This window comes from Ictalurus punctatus, chromosome 20 (assembly GCF_001660625.3).
Source record: "Ictalurus punctatus breed USDA103 chromosome 20, Coco_2.0, whole genome shotgun sequence".
Lineage (NCBI taxonomy): Eukaryota > Metazoa > Chordata > Actinopteri > Siluriformes > Ictaluridae > Ictalurus > Ictalurus punctatus.
Genome location: NC_030435.2, coordinates 13871421 through 13887726, shown reverse-complemented (window position 1 = coordinate 13887726; position 16306 = coordinate 13871421). Strand labels below are relative to the sequence as shown.

At 37.4% G+C, this 16306-nt stretch overlaps 2 protein-coding genes across 6 annotated transcripts in view; one reads left to right on the top strand and one right to left on the bottom strand.

The window, feature by feature from the left end:
- gigyf2 (GRB10 interacting GYF protein 2) overlaps positions 1-6653 on the bottom strand; it is a 44579-nt gene extending 37926 nt beyond the window's left edge. For 3 of the 5 annotated variants that reach the window (XM_017495766.3, XM_017495767.3, XM_047162431.2), the window contains exon 1: positions 6545-6653. The gene's annotated coding sequence lies outside the window, so the exon portion shown is untranslated. Of the gene's footprint in view, positions 1-4725; positions 4797-6531 lie in introns of those variants that run through there. The other 2 variants (XM_017495769.3, XM_017495768.2) reach the window with 2 other exon arrangements.
- A 2817-nt stretch (positions 6654-9470) lies between these two features.
- LOC108280605 (G-protein coupled receptor 55) lies at positions 9471-13331 on the top strand. The gene is made up of 2 exons (XM_017495770.2): positions 9471-9560; positions 11310-13331. The coding sequence occupies exon 2, from the start codon at positions 11317-11319 to the stop codon at positions 12256-12258; it is 942 nt and encodes a 313-aa protein (XP_017351259.1). The 5' UTR covers positions 9471-9560; positions 11310-11316; the 3' UTR covers positions 12259-13331.
- The last annotated feature ends 2975 nt before the right edge of the window (positions 13332-16306 follow it).

Sequence of the window (16306 nt, the reverse complement as noted above, 5' to 3'; positions counted from 1 at the left end):
AATAAACTGATGCGAAATACATACATGTACGATGTTAGATAAGCCATCAATCAGAGTCTGTTCTTTATTTCATATTATTGAACTCAAAATATTCTCCAGCAGCCTTGACAGAAAGCGGGTGCACAGCAGGAGTCAAGAACATGGGGGAAGGGTACTGCGGCTTCCAGGAAGTGTCTGTTAATATCAGAGAATTCAAAACACCTGCACAAATCATTACACGTTTACATGCTGACTGGCTCAGCTACCATTTTATTAATGAGAAAAGTACTGCTCTTGTGGCATTTTTTTTAGCGTTAACTCGTGCTGGCATATGTACTAGCATGACTTGCGTAAGTCATGGCTTACGCAAAATTCATAATGGTTGGCAGGTCTGGTTATATAATATAATCAGCATAATCTGGCTGTTATTTGCACAGTATTACTATTTGCACATCTACACTTACAGTAATCCAGTGTATGCGTCTACTGTAGCATATTGCATTGAATCTATCTGTATACTAGCTCGCTCAATTGACCACATCATAACTCCTGTTTATTTCAATTAACCCAATTGCCATTTGCATTACTGGTATGATTCATTACCTGTACACTGTTATCGCAACTTATTGCACTATAACCTTATTCCTTTCATTTTACTTATTTGCTATTTGCACTACTCTTTGGATGTGAACTGCCTTTCACTGCCTTTGTACTTGTATTCTGACAATGGCAATAAAGCTGAACTTGAAAGCTGAACCGTTTCAGTGTTATCTTGTAGGCTAGTTAACAATAAAACTCTCCAGACTTCCAGGCTTAAGGTTACACAAAGATAGTAATAAGCAATTACTGTGCTATTCATTTTGCTCAAAAGCATTGACAGAGTTCATTTCCTAAAGACTGACCTCAATGCCTAGACTGCTGCTGCTGTAGCCAAAGCTATTTTAAGGACTCACCCAATTAGGATAGGGTGTGCTCATTGAAACCATGTGCACCATTTAGCCAGTGTTTAGCCAGGACTTCACAAATCATTTTTATCACAGTTTTTTATCAGAACGTGATCTTACAAGTTGTAAATAATAGCACCGCACAATCTCTATTACATGCACATGGCAGAGTGTTGAGGTCGCACAACCATGAAGCGGATTACGTTCATCAAATCAAAACTTTGGCAAACGTCAGCAGACAGCAAGCTGTTTTCTTTCTTTGGTTTTTGTGGGAAGCAAACCAAAGTTCCTGTTGTGTCAGGAACCAGTTAAAAGTATGTCTACCAGACAACTATTTATAAAGAACAGGCAATACACACACAATTTATCTGCATTTGTAAAGCCAGACATAGAGGTGGTCATAGCTGAGAAGGTGCTGTGCTGGCCCGCTTTTCTGTCCCAGTAAAACAAAAAAAAAACCCGAACAGAAGCTTGTGTGTTGCCTACACAACAGATCTACTTAAAGGAGAAAACTGATACAGTTTTCTCCTTTATTTATTTTGCACAATAACGGCAAAAAATAAATTACAGGTGCATCTCAAAAAATTTGAATATCATGGAAAAGTTAGTTTTTTCGCATAATTTAATTAAAAAAGTAGAACTTTCATATATTCTAGATTCATTACACAAAATGAAATATTTCAAGCTTTTTTTCCATCCTGATTATGGCTACAGCTCATGGAAATGAGAAACTGGAAAAATCCGGTATCTCAAAAATATTACAATAAAGAATTTATTATACAGCAATGATGACCTGAGAAGAGCTCTAATCAGCTAATTAACTCAAAACACCTTTTGGCTAAAAACACTGTTGCTCAGTGGTCCAAAGTCCTAGTTTTCAGTTGAAAGTAAAGTTTGCATTTCATTTGGAAATCAAGGTCCCAGAGACTGGAGGAAGAGTGCAGAGGCACAGAATCCAACCTGCTTGAAGTCCAGTGTGAAATTTCCAGTCAGTGATGATTCAGGGTGCCATGTCATCTGCTGGTGTTGCTCCACTGTGTTTTCTCAAGTCGAGAGTCTACCAGGAAATTTTACAGCACTTCATGCTTCCAACTGCTGACAAGCTTTCTGGAGATGCTGATTTCCTTTCCCAGCAAGACTTGGCACCTGCCCATAGTGCCAAAACTATTAGTAACTGGTTTGCTGACCATGGTATTACTGTGCTTGATTGGCCAGCCAACTCGCCTGACCTGAACCCCATAGAGAATCTATGAGAGACACCAGACACAACAATACAGACAAGTTGAAGGCTGCTATCAATGCAACCTGGGCTTCCCGAACACCTCAGCAGTGCCACAGGCTGATTGCCTCCATGACTCACTGCATTGATGCAGTAATTTGTGCAAAAGGAGCCCTGACCAAATACTGTGTCCATAAATTAACATACTTTTCAGAAGATCAACATTTCTGTATAATAAATTCTTTATTCTAATATTTTGAGATACCCGATTTTTTTTTATTATTTCCATGAGCTGTAAACCGTAAACATCCAGATTAAAACAAAAGAAGCTTGAAATTTCACTTTATGTGTAATTAATCTAGAATATATGATAGACCCACTTTTTGAATTAAATTATGGGAAAAGAAATTAACTTTTCCACAATATTAACATTTTTTGAGATGCACCTGTTTAACAAGCAACATTAGGTCTACTTTCCTGACATGACTTCAACACCTTATAGTTGAACACGTTCATATTATTTTCCACATTTGTGTATACTATATAAATAAACTGTGTTATAAAGCCATCATTCATATAAGGATACAAGTATTTTCTGTCTATACGTACAACAATTAGTCAAAATATTATGACCAGCCACCTAATATGTTGTTTCCCACCAAAAGCGCTCTGACCTGCTGAGACACGGACTGTACAAGACCTCTAAAGGTGCCCCTGTGATATCTGGCACCAGGACGTTAGCAGAAGATCCTCCAAGTCCTGTAAGTTGTGAGGTGGAGCCACTGCAGCTTGGACTTATTGTTGTAGCACATCGCACAGATGAGCAATTGGATCAAGAACTGGCAAATTTTGAGGCCAGGGCAACACCTTAAACTTTTCGTCATGTTCGTCAAACCACTCCCGAGCAATGAGTGCAGTGTGGCAAGGCACATTATCCTGCTGAAAGAAGCCACTGCCATCAGGAATACATCTGTCATGAAGGGTTGTACCAGGTCTGTAGCACATTTAGGTAGGCAGCACGTGTCAAACTGACTTCCACGTGAATGGGCAAACCCAGGGTTTCCCAGCAAAACAATGCACATAGCATCACACTCGTTTTAGTGGCTTGTCTCCTTCCCACAGTGCATGCCGGTGCCCTCACTTCCCCAGGTAAACGGCGCACAACGCCCTGTCACCGGTTTGTGACCGGTTTGTTCACCCTCCAAGGAGGGTGAAACCACTGTCAGTAGGTGACCACCACTGCTAACCAGGAACCCCAGAAACTTTTTTGTGGATGCACCGACCCAGTCATCTGACCATAACGATTTGTGAAAGTCACTCAGGTCCTCACGGCTGCCGGTTTCTCCTGCACTCAATACATCAACTACAGGAACCGACTGTTTGCTTACCGTCCATTATATCCCAGACCTTAACATGCTGTTATGAGATAATCAATAAATCAATATAATGGTGGGATGGCTTGTCATAAAAGGTACACATTAGCCTAGTTAGTCTATTGGCACATAAGCAGCTACTCTATAGCATGTAATGGGACTCATGTGCTTTCTCAGCTGCTGGACAGGAAAATACTCTACGTTCTGCTCTTCCACAGAAGTCTTTTCTGTGGCTCTTACATAGTATGTACTATGTAGTGCACTTCCTAGGATGTACAATGCCAGCATGTTATACCCTAGAGTGCCAAGATTAAGAAAAGGAAGTCATTTGCAATTTGGCATAACTATACTACATATTTACTCAAGATTTCAGGTTCCTAATGTATGTACTCAATGGAAACTAGAGTAAACATGCAGAATTAATTATGCCTACTCTGTAACACACAGAGAGCCGGATTCTGCCGGAGAGTCAAAACTGGACACAGCACAGGTAAGCAGTTCTCGACTGCACAGATGATAATATTCTTACATGCCCGGTACTCTCCTCTAACCGGAAATGGTGGAAATGTTTGTTTTCCTATTGACAAAAAATACATAATTTACCACAACTTCATAAAATGGTCAATTTCAAGCAGGGAAAAATCTATATCACGAGTCTAATACGGAACATTTAAGCTAAAAATAATATTTACAGAGTTTGGGGGTTTTTTCCCCCAGAAAACATAGCTGCCTATATCCGCTAAGTCCACTTAGAGTCTTGGTAGTGTAAACGTCTCATTTCTTTAAGTTCATTATAAAAAATACGGTGGAAGTACAAACTGCAGGAGACGGTGGGATTAGTAAAACTTTCTATTGGGGCAGGCAGAATTTGCATTTAAAAAATGAAAAAATCCTGCACACACCTCTAGTCTGGAGTCATCAAATTTTTACCATAGATGTAAACTTCTCACTCCGGCTGGTTTTACACGCAACTAGTTACAGGTTACATTTTCAACCAATTGCAAGAAACCTGACACTTACATGAAGTGATTCAACATAAATCTGCATCCAACACACACCGCAAATAAGCAACTCACTTACAATTACCAACAACTTGTTTCTTCGGATTGTAATTCTAACTTCTTCCAATATCATGGAGACAACAAACTGAATTACATTTTTTTTTTTTTTTAAACAAGCAAACAAAAAAAACTTGTTAACCGTTCCTTACCAAACGTGTGATGCTTTTGAGGACAATAAACTTGGAAAGACTCAAAGATTTGAAATCACCTCAGACATGCCCTGTTGAGCACAAATGCTGTTACTCTCCACATGAGCGAGCAGCCTGTTACATTTAAACATGAGTTTCATTTTTAATGTATTTTACATTTGGCTCTCAAATCAGAATAATAAAAAAAACACAACATGGACCAAAAGACATGAGATGGTGCTAATCATTTCACATGATTAATCAGAACGTTAACAGACCACATTGAAAACAATGCAAACAATTTAATTTTTTTTTTTTTTTTTACACAACATTAAGATCCAGCAGTATCCTGGAATCAAGCACTTATCGTTGCAGTATAGATGAAAATAATCTAATGAAAAAGCTGAAACTAACTTGATTTATGAGGCAAATGTCGATATCTTCTCTATACGCAGTGTGTTAGTGCGTTCTACCTCAACAACTGCTGACAGCTGTAAAGCTGTCAACTTCAAGCTAACAGGTGTCTTCCTAAATAAATCAAACTTCTCAGCGCGGTTCAAATTGCTACCCGTGATGTTCCTTTACTCTCAGACACACAGAGTAGCTAAAAGGCTAAATAAGCAGTGTTTAGTTCACTGCCAATGTATCCACTTGAAGGAAAAAAAAAAAAACGAAAGCGTGAGACTACTTTGACTAGGCAATCAACCCAGGGAGGCAGACAAGTGTGTAGCTAAAGTAACTAAATACAGACAGGCCCTACTCCCTGTGTAAGTGCACTACACGGGATATGAAGGGATAGTTTGGCCGTTTAGGATTCCACCATCACCAACTGACCAAGTCAGCAAACTGAATGAAGTGACTTGACCGAGTTAAAACCCACATACTGACATGACGTGTACTTAGGCCACCATTTCAACTAGAACACCAGTATATAGTGACGAGCTCACCTACATATAGACGTGTAGAGCTGGCAGATGTCAGTCGTAATGCTAGCTACTTATCTGAAAGACTAATACAGCTAGCTAAGATAATCGACGCTTAAAAACCTTGATGACTGTCGATTTCTCAGTTGTTCTGGCTACCAGTAAAATCAGTCAACCAACACGCAAGATGTAATTAATAAATATATATAGCAAATTTTGTAAATGCTTACATCAGATAACTAGCTAGCATCCATGTGCTAGATAGCTAGCTAACCAACACTGCTAGTTCAAGTACAGCATTAATAAGTCAGTTTCTAATTCACCAGCGTTATTGTTTGAAAGGTCACCAAGACACAGAGATATAAATGCCTAACGCACGGTCTGAACACTTTATCTATAGAGTGTAAGCTATTAGAAGGCTGTGGTTACTTGCTGGTTTGCGCGTCATGCTATCGTACATTAGCTTCAAGTTAAATCAGTGCCGTGGTGACTTTTGTGCCAGCTGTACACTTCATTAGCTAACTACAACACGTCTGTCAGCATTAATCACTCTTAACGAAAGGCATAACATTTATTAAATAGCAGCGTTAAGTAAAACATAATCAAGATTTGATACGAGTTAAACCATACAATTCTTCGTGCGGCCTACCGTGGGGTTTTATGGCTACACGGCTACGAACATTAGCTACAAGTTTCCTGACTACAGCTACACCAGCGTCACTCTACTCCTATGCGTTAGCCGAGCACAATTGAGCCCGAGGCTTCAGGGCCATGAAACAACCATGCGGGGTAACAACATCTCGGCTTAACGACTTCAGTCCCTGCATTTGGGGGGCCGTACACCACTGGAATCAACATAATACTCAGCTACGCTTTCTTTTACAGCAAACCTGTGTACACTAACCTCGCTGTCTTACCTCTGCTTTTAACTGACAGCGATGAGTTTGGGTACGAGTTGTCGCTCTTTGCGTATCCACAAGATGGCTGAGAAAGTGTCACATGACCACGCGTTTCCTGAAAAATGCCCGGATGGGGAAAGCATTGACCACTGTATGTCATACCACCTGTCCGCCTCAGTAAGCAGGTTTAACATTAGGGATGGGTCACACCACTGATTTTCTTTTCAAGCCAGTATCAAGTAATATCAAGACTATTATCGAGATATTTGTCTCGGTACTGATGCTTTGAAAAGTCCTCTTGTGTTTATATAAGGCCAACATGTGCGATTTCTGCAGTAAGAGTTTGTTATCAGGAACATCAAGAATTTGATGTGAATATATAACATTGTTTTTCAATTATTCACTCAAAAATGTTCAAGTGAAAGACTACTGAAAATGTTCAGTCTGCTTCCATTCCTTCATTCGTTCTTCTTCAGTAACCACTCCGGAGCCTATCCCAAGAACTCTGGACACAAGATCGGATGGAATGGGATGCCAGTCCATCTCAGTACACTATACATACACACACTTTTACACCTAGGCATAATTAATTCACCTACTGACATGTTTTTTTTGGGGGGGAGTGGGAGAAACACTTACAACCAACTTAAGCTGACAAAAATATCTGAACATTTCCATCCATCTTCTATACCACTTATCCTTTTCAGGGTCACAGGGAACCTGGAGCCTATCCCAGGGAGCATCGGGCACAAGGCGGGGTACACCCTGGACAGGGTGCCAATCCATCGCAGGGCACAATCACATACACATTCACACACTACGGACATTTTGGACATGCCAATCAGCTTACCATGCATGTCTTTGAACTGGGGGAGGAAACCGGAGTACCTGGAGGAAACCCCCACAGCATGGGGAGAACATGCAAACGCCACACACACAGGGCCATGGTGGGAATCAAACCCCCAACCCTGGAGGTGTGAGGCGAACGTGCTAACCAATAAGCCACCGCGCGCCCTCTGAGCATTTCAAATATATGAATTATATAAATATCAGTTAATTGAATGCATGTAAATTAACATGGTAACTTAAAGTAGTATTTAATAAATGTACATTTTTTGGCAGTGTTTCTTTGAACTTGCTATGGGTAAGATTTGCCTTTAAAACATATAATTGAAAATTACAGTTACAGTTTTGAGTTTAAAAAAATTAATAATCAGAACCATAAATCCAAATCTCAAAACCTGAAATCTAAAAAAACCAAATAAATAAAAACAGATTGTATGTAAACTCAGCCAAAATTGAAGCATCAAGGATTCCCAGGGAAAAGTAGACATTTCAGAGTGGCCAAACTCAGCATTTGGCCAATCGCAGTTACCTGCCTCGCCCGCGCGAGTGAACGGAAGAGAGTTGAGTCAAAACAGAAGATATGAACCATAATAAGATGCATTATGTTAAATTCCCATCAAGTTGTTAACTTTTGATAATCAGGCTATATTACAGGTTATGTTTAACATATATGAACATATAGATCTGTAAAACACATTCATAATGTAAACAATATCTATATCTCAAATTTGCATGATGTAATCAGTGATTATGTATTCAACAACACAGTCTGACATAATGGAGAATAGGGAGTAAATATTACATTGCTCCATTTCAAGGTTAAGAAGGAAAGGTCTGAGAAACTAAATAACTAAGACAAAAACATTGGTACAATATATTATCATAAACGGCCTACACATAATCTACCTTCCACACATATTTACCAAACTGAGGACAGTGGCAAGTTACTGTACTTTATTTATCTTCTTTGTCTTCCTCCATCACCTCCCCACCAAAACCACCACCACCATCATCATCATCATCAGCATCAGCATCATCAAGCAAGTTGCCCATCCAAGGTGTCTTTTTTTTCTTTGTCCATGTCCTCATGGTGTCCACTGCTCAGCAGTCAGCTTCTTCCTCCAACTTATGGCAAGAGTGGACATGTAGCCAGGAAACATGATATAAGTGTTGAACATATGTAAGGAGTAACACAGTTGAGTCTTCTAAGTACAATTGAGTGCAGAAGAAAATTTATGCCAATAAGTGTGTTAGGTTTCACAAATGTTCATTCTTTAATACAGAAATGGTCTAATTGTGCATGTTAAGAGTGAATAAGACCCTAACCAGGTTAGGTGTTTCATAAAAAATATTGTCATGGTGATGTATCTAGTTAAAAATATTACACCACTGTTGATATAAATCCCAAACTCAAATTCATCTCATGAACACTTGTACATCAAGCAACATGTGGAATCCATGGCCAGACAAACTCATGCTGTTCTGATTGGCAGAGGTACGGTTAATAATACACTGGAAATTCTGCTTTTAATATACACACACAAGTGTACATAAGTAATGAAGTGCTTTTTCAGGTTGGTTAGGTTTGACTTTCACAACCCATTTAGTCACTGCAGTTACACAACTGTTCCATTTTCATTTGACGTTTACACAAATACATGGTAGACTGATCCCATATAGCAGCCAGAATCCATTTATCTCAATATTACTAGTTAACATTTTAAGCACCACACCAAAATGGCAGTAGTATGTTGCTAAGCATTATAGTTTATCCATTTTTTATATATTGTTTAAATCAATTCATCATAAATGAGGCCATAGTGCCCAGATTATGTTGTACTATGCTGGCGTTTGTGCTTAAATGTGCTAATTACTTGCTGATTACAATAAAAATCCATGAATCTAATGGCATTTATCAGTTTTCATGGGTTTGATGTAAAATGAGAGTATATAATATATTTTAACGTCACTTGGATATTGAATCTAACATGTATATATGTACACTTGATTTAAACAAACAGTTTGCTGTTCTAAACATGTTCTTGCAGGTTTTGTAGGCATGGGCACCAGTAGGTTTCTCATACCAAGGATGTGGTTACATAGTTTAAAAGAAGAAGTGTTTTTATCTGACGCCACAGTCAGCTCTCAGGAAAGTGTCAGACACTCACATCAGAGCACATTTACATTGGTAAGATTTACTTTGTTAAACAATATTTATTATTTAATATTCAAGTTAGAATTTGAACCATTTGACAGGTAAAAGTAAATATAAAAGTCCCTCATTTTGTTTGTGGGTAGATTTATTTGAATGGTTTATTTGTTCCTGTTTTTGAACACTACTGAAAGTAGTGTTCAAAAATCTGGACAGCTACTGTTGTTGTCTGAATGATACTTTCACCACAAACGAGTTTAACCATAATAATCAACCGTTGTAGTTCAACACATTTGGCAAATAAGGACGATAGTAGTCAGTTGAAATGGTAAGTAGTTTTGAATAATGTAAGCACTGGCAGAATTGTATTAAACATTTTAAATAACTAGATATACTGTAGTAGATGGGAGTACTTTTGAAAGTATTTCTTCCTTAATATCTAAAATTTCATAATAATGCAAGCAAAAGTAAATAAAACAAGGCAACACACATAGAGTAGAGTCCCTCAAGCAACAATGCATTTGCAAAGTATAAATACACATAAATCTTTGTTTTGAATATGTAGATATAGTTGGCATTGGTCTCATAGGCGTAGGCATAGATGCCTGTGAACAGGTATTAATTAAACACAACAAAGGCTAGAGTCATTACATAAAAGTTACTTAATGACATCTCTGCACTTCTGTTCCTAAAGCACCATCCAAAAGCCTCTATCAGTTCCTCATGCGTAAACATGCTGAAGAAATTAGACCATATTTCCATCAACTAATGCAACAGCTTTGTGCCATTTGAGAACATAATGTTTTCGTTTTTATTACTGTTTTGTCATAAGTAGTCAGATGTGTGATGCAAAAAAAGAGGAAGACTGGGGTTATAACGCATGACTCTGTATGTCATAAATAAGCTTATACTCATATTTGAATATTATTGGAGCAACCAATTTTAAACAAAATGCTGCCTGAGCACAACTTATATTTTCTAGCAGAAAGCATTGGGTTGCTTGTTTATATAATATAGACTGTGTGAAATAAATCAGAGAAATCTGGGTATACCATTGAATGTGGCAAATGTTAGGGAAATAATTTCCCACTATATTGAGTCATTTTCACATGATCTCTGATCACACGTCACTAAGACTGTTTTGGGCAAGATTGTTCTGACGGGTTAAATTAGCAGACCTAAAAGTATTTAAACAAAGCTTAATTTGATGAAAAGTTTAAAAAGTGGGGGAAAAGTCAAATCAACAAACCAAATTCGATACAAATGCAAGTACCTTTAAACCAATAGAGCTAAAATGAATTTAGAGATTCATTTCAATTTGACACCAAAAGTTCTACACAGACTGTTGAAAAATCTGGTTAGTTTTAATTTTAGTGTACATTCTTCAATACTGATTTCATTACCCTTTGACAGAGTTTGTAATGGAGTTGATTTTATTTAATGACAACTTAGATAGAGTTTATTATGTAGTTACAGTATGGGAATATTTAGTATGGGAACATTTAAATTGTATTACATTTAATAATAAAATAATAATAATAATAAAATGCAGTTATATTATCCTGAAAAAAAAAAATAATTGAAGAGGAACAGCAACTAAAGATACAAATCTTTCTAATTAATTTGAATAAATGTGATTCAATTTAAACATATATTTAAATACGGTACATAAGTCATTGCTCACTATTGCTCATACTACTATATAATCTTTAATGCATGTATGTGAGTAGGTATATGAGACATAATGATCAGAAGACTTTTATAAGCAAATTTTCTTTCCCTCAGAGTTACAATGAGCAACAATAGCACCTGTTCAACTGAACAAGTGGACAAGCTCGTACAGTCATTGGAGCTGGCCATCTACGTGCCCATCTTTGTGTTTGGCATCATCCTAAATGCCATTGCAATTTGTGTGTTCTGCTTTGTTTTTAAAAAATGGACTGAATCCACCATCTACATGATCAACTTGGCAGTTATGGACCTGCTCTTGTTGCTTCAGCTGCCCTTTAAGATGCACGCGACAAACAACAAGTGGTCAGCAAACAAAAAACATTTCTGCTCTTTCCTGGAAAGCCTGTACTTCATGGCCATGTATGGGAGCATTTACATTATCATGTTCATATCTATGGATCGCTACATAGGCATATGCCTCCCATTCCACGCAAAGAACCTGCGTTCCAAGAAAAATGTCCGGATTGTGTGTTTGGTAATTTGGGTGTTTGTGATAGCAGTGACTTCTCCAGTTTACATGTTCCATGAAGAGGATGAAAAGAGGAAGGATTTCCACTGCTTCCATGGCTTTTCAAATAAAGCATGGCACCCGGTGCTTATTGTATGTTTGGAAGTATTTGGCTTCCTGCTGCCTGCTCTTGTGCTAATATATTGCTCAGCAAAGTGTATCCATACCCTGCGTAATCCAAACTTCACAAAAACTCGTGACAAAAAATCTGCTGTCTGGGTCATTTACAGCAGCCTGTGTGCATTCCTGGTGCCCTTCACACCATGCCATATTGCAATCTTTCTCCAATTCCTGGTGCACAGATCTATCATCTCTGAGTGTGACATCATGAGAAAGATCTCCCTGTTTTTACAGTTGTCTCTGCACCTGGCCAATATAACATGCTGCCTGGACGCCATATTCTACTACTTTGTAGCCAAAGAGGTACGGGCAAGTAAGGACAGATTTAGGATGTCCATCACTAGGATTAGAAGTGTGAGTGCCTCAGACGCTTAAGACACTTAAGAAAGAAAGTGTGGAATTTTTTTGTTGTGGATTGTTAAAACATGATCATGTTTACTAAGATTCATTATTGTTACAGTAATCTGTGTAATTTAGTGTGCCTCAGAGGCAGAAGATAAATGGTCAGTTTACAAAAATGACTTTTAGAAAGAAGCTGCCATGGATCGTTTGATTAAGTGTGGAGGTTGGCAAACTGAAGACAGACTTTAGTGTTGGGTTAACAAAAACAGTGATGCTTATCAAGACACATTTACTCATTTTTAACTCCTCTGTTTTATATACGGTATACCTCAGATGTGTAAGATAGAAAAAGGATTCTAGTCTGAGTCACCTCGGCAGGCTGTCAAAGGTGGTTCTCACGCAAACAGGAGCGTGCCGAGCTGAACAGAGAGTTCAGAAATGAGTTTTCAGAAGTTCGTGAGATTTATCTTGACCAATTACTTATAGCACCATTTTGTTAAACTAATCTGTTTTATATACTGTGTGTCATAGGGACATGAACTATGTTCATGAGAAGTTTAATATATATTCAGCAATAAATATTTAATTGGGGAAAGGGCTGAGAATCACAGAGGATACCGCTACCAGCTTTCTTTAGCTGGGTGAAGGAGTGGGCACAGGCAGCATGCCTGGCAGTTTCATTCTGCCTCAGAAATGTTTCTCTTTCTGCAACAATTCACATGCTTACTGTACATCATATCCTATAGAAAAGCATTATTTAAAAGTAAAGCTTGTTATTTCTTGTGTTTTTCTAATATAAATTTTATCTGTTTAATATAGTCTTGTCTTTTTTTATTATTATTATTACATTTGAGGTGTGATATATATGTAAAATAGAGTATTAGGGTAATACCTAAGCAGTAACAGAATAATAATTTGTGTAACCATTTTCTTTAATATTTTAGTTGCTGGATAATAATTTTCAAAGATCTCTTCACATAATAGTAACATTTATGGTGAGATTTTTTTTTTATTTTTTTTTTAGGTCTTAGCGGTACTGACAATAATTGTTTTACAACCAAGTAATCAAACGTTCTTACGGGAATTAAAACTATAAAAGGACTGCATTTTCTGTCATGTTTATTTTTAAGAGCATAGATGGTGTGATTAAGTACAGTACATTCTGCTGAAAGGTACAGTAACTTATTACTGCTTACATTTACCAGATAGAGGTTAACTATATAGTGCTTTCTCTGGAGAGTTGCCATTAATTTGTCAACAGTCTGAGTCAAACAGAATAAAGACCATCTAAGAAAATATGTTTGGTGAGTGACTGGTGTAAGAGCAACCTCGCCTGTTTTGTGATTTTTTAAAAAAAAGTTATTTAATCTGCTTTAAATCCATGGTGTGATTTTTTTTAAAGCAAAATCAAACAACTCAATATTATATCAGAGATTATCTATTAGACTTGAAGCGAAACAATTCAGCAAAAAGTGACTGTTTGCCGCAACTTTTGCAATTCAAATAGAGAAAACCCCAGTGTAATTCATTCTGCAAAAAAGTGATCCTATTTATAATAATCACTGTGAATGGCCTCCATTTACACTGAAACTGAAACTAGCAAAAAAAAAAAAAAAAAAAAAAAGATTATATCTCTGGTACAATCAAAGCATTAAAAATGTTCTGCTAAATAATGTTTTAGCCGTAATGGTCACACATGGTAGCAAGTCACTTACCTCTTAAGTAAACTTTAATTAGTGTTCTTGTTTAAGTTGTCCCCAATAACTTAACTGATATTATTGAAATTTTATTGTAGTCCTTTACACAACAGACGAAGAGCATATATAAGAAGTAGAAACAATAAACATACAGGAAGAGCAACGTGACTGAAGTTCATGCAGTGTGATAATACATAGGTCATTGTTAGGATGTAGTACTTAACCAGTAGCATGATTTTAACGAACAATTAACCTCAACCCTAAAAAAAAGCTTGAAAAAATTGTAAGCTATTTAATTATGGTATTTTCTAAATTATGGTAAGCATACAACAGAGTTAGCTGTTAAATATGTGTGATCCCTAAAAAAATTAATTGAAGGAATCAAAAAGCATGACAGGACAGCCAAATGTTTTTTTTTTTAAATGATCATAGATGAAGTCTGTTCCACACTTGTGTTAATGTATCTTATGCCTTGCACTATGAGTTCATGGGAACATCAGCAACTTCAAGCAACCATTCCAGTTCTGTTGCATGCCACTACACATCCAGGAAACTGTGGTGACCTGTCTGTTTTCACAAACTCATACCACGAACCATGACCTGGCTGAAGGTAGGCATTGGCAGAGAGATATCCATGTACACACTTGCATACACATTCTCACCTGACCAAAGACTGGACTTGGTCTAATAACTGGATCGGGATGACTGTTTCACTGTGAGTCTCAGTGGTTATCACAGGTTGGTAATTTCATTGCACTAGCCAAGCTGAGTTTGCAATGTCTTGCAGCTATTTCTTTACCGTTCACTACCATCATGGCTGATGATTCCACCCTTTTTTTTTTAAGCCTTAGAGAAACAGGAAAATATAAGCCAGAAAAACAGTTCTGTAATACTTAGTAACAATTAGTTTACCTGAGCTACAATGAAGATTTTATTTTCATAAAGTAAATTAAATTACATATTTTATTTTATAAAATATATTAAAACAATTTGCAATTGCTATAAGTAACTTTAAAACTATATGGCCTAATTATCTATTCATTATACTCGTACAAATGTGTTATTTTGCAAGAAGGATTAAATGGTTTTACACAAACACAGAACACATCTAAAGTCCCCTCTGAAATTATTGGAATGGCAAGGCCAATACTTTTGCTTTTCCTATACAACGAAGACTTTTGGGTTTCGGTCAAAAGATGATCAGAATTGGAGATCAGATTTTCAGCTTTCATTTCCTGATATTTATATCTAGTTCTGTTAAACAACTCAGAACATAACACCTATTTGTAGATGACCAAAACTATAGGAACAGATCATCTTAAAATAAGTGAACGTAAAGTGTATCCCTTGGTTGCCATAACTACATAAATCTGTCAACCCACTGACATCACAAAATTGTTGTACAGGTTATACAGCAGCTTCTTTCAGTTGTTGTTTGTTCTGTGGGAATTCTCCCTTCATTCTCAGGAGGTGAAATGCATGCTCAATTGGGTTGAGGTGTGGTGATGGACATGGCAGTTTAAAACCTTTTGTGGCTCATCTCTATATTTCTTTGTGAATTCCAATCTGGCTTTCCAATTCTTACTGCTGATGAGTGGTCTGCATCTTGTGGTATGACCTCTATATTTCAGCTCTCGAAGTCTTCTTCAAATAGTGGATTGTGATACCTTCATCCCTGCCCTGTGGAGGTTGTTGGTGATGTCACTGTCTGTTGTTTTTGGGTTTTTCATCACAGGTCTCACAGCTGTATTGCCTCACAGCTCCAGGGTTTACCATTTGATCCTGAGCTCAGGTTGCTGTCTGTGTGGAATTTCACATATTCCCCTGTTGTCCATTGTCCATGCTTTCCTCTGGGTTCTCTGATTTCCTCCCATGAAAATTTTACTTTTGCTATAACTAACTTTAGTAATATTCTATAAGTAACTTTAAAAATGTATGGCCTAATTATCCGCTCATTATACTAGAAAAAATATTTTACAATAAGGAATAAATAGTTTTACACAAACAAAAAACAAAAAATATGTATATATCCATGAATAGGCATGGTGTTGCAGTGTTGCAGTATTGCCCCCTCACATCTCCAGTGTGTGCTGTTTAATCCTGAGCTTGCGTTGCTGTCTGCACGGACTGTTGCATGTTTTTCTTTGTCCACATGGCTTTCCTCTGGGTTCTCTGGTATTCTCCTTTCAAAAACATATCAGTAGGTGGACTGGCAACACTAAATTGCTCTAGGTTTGACTGCATGTGTGGACTGGACTGGCATCGCATTCAGAGTGTATTCCCACTTTGTACCTGAGATAGGCTCTGGAGCCACTGGTACCCTGACCAGCATGAAGCATATGACCAAGGATAAAGTAGTTACTGAAGGTGAATGAATGAATGAA

Excerpts from the sequence above, each read along its gene's own strand:
- LOC108280605 (XM_017495770.2), top strand. The coding sequence starts at position 11,317 with ATGAGCAACAATAGCACCTGTTCAACTGAACAAGTGGACAAGCTCGTA.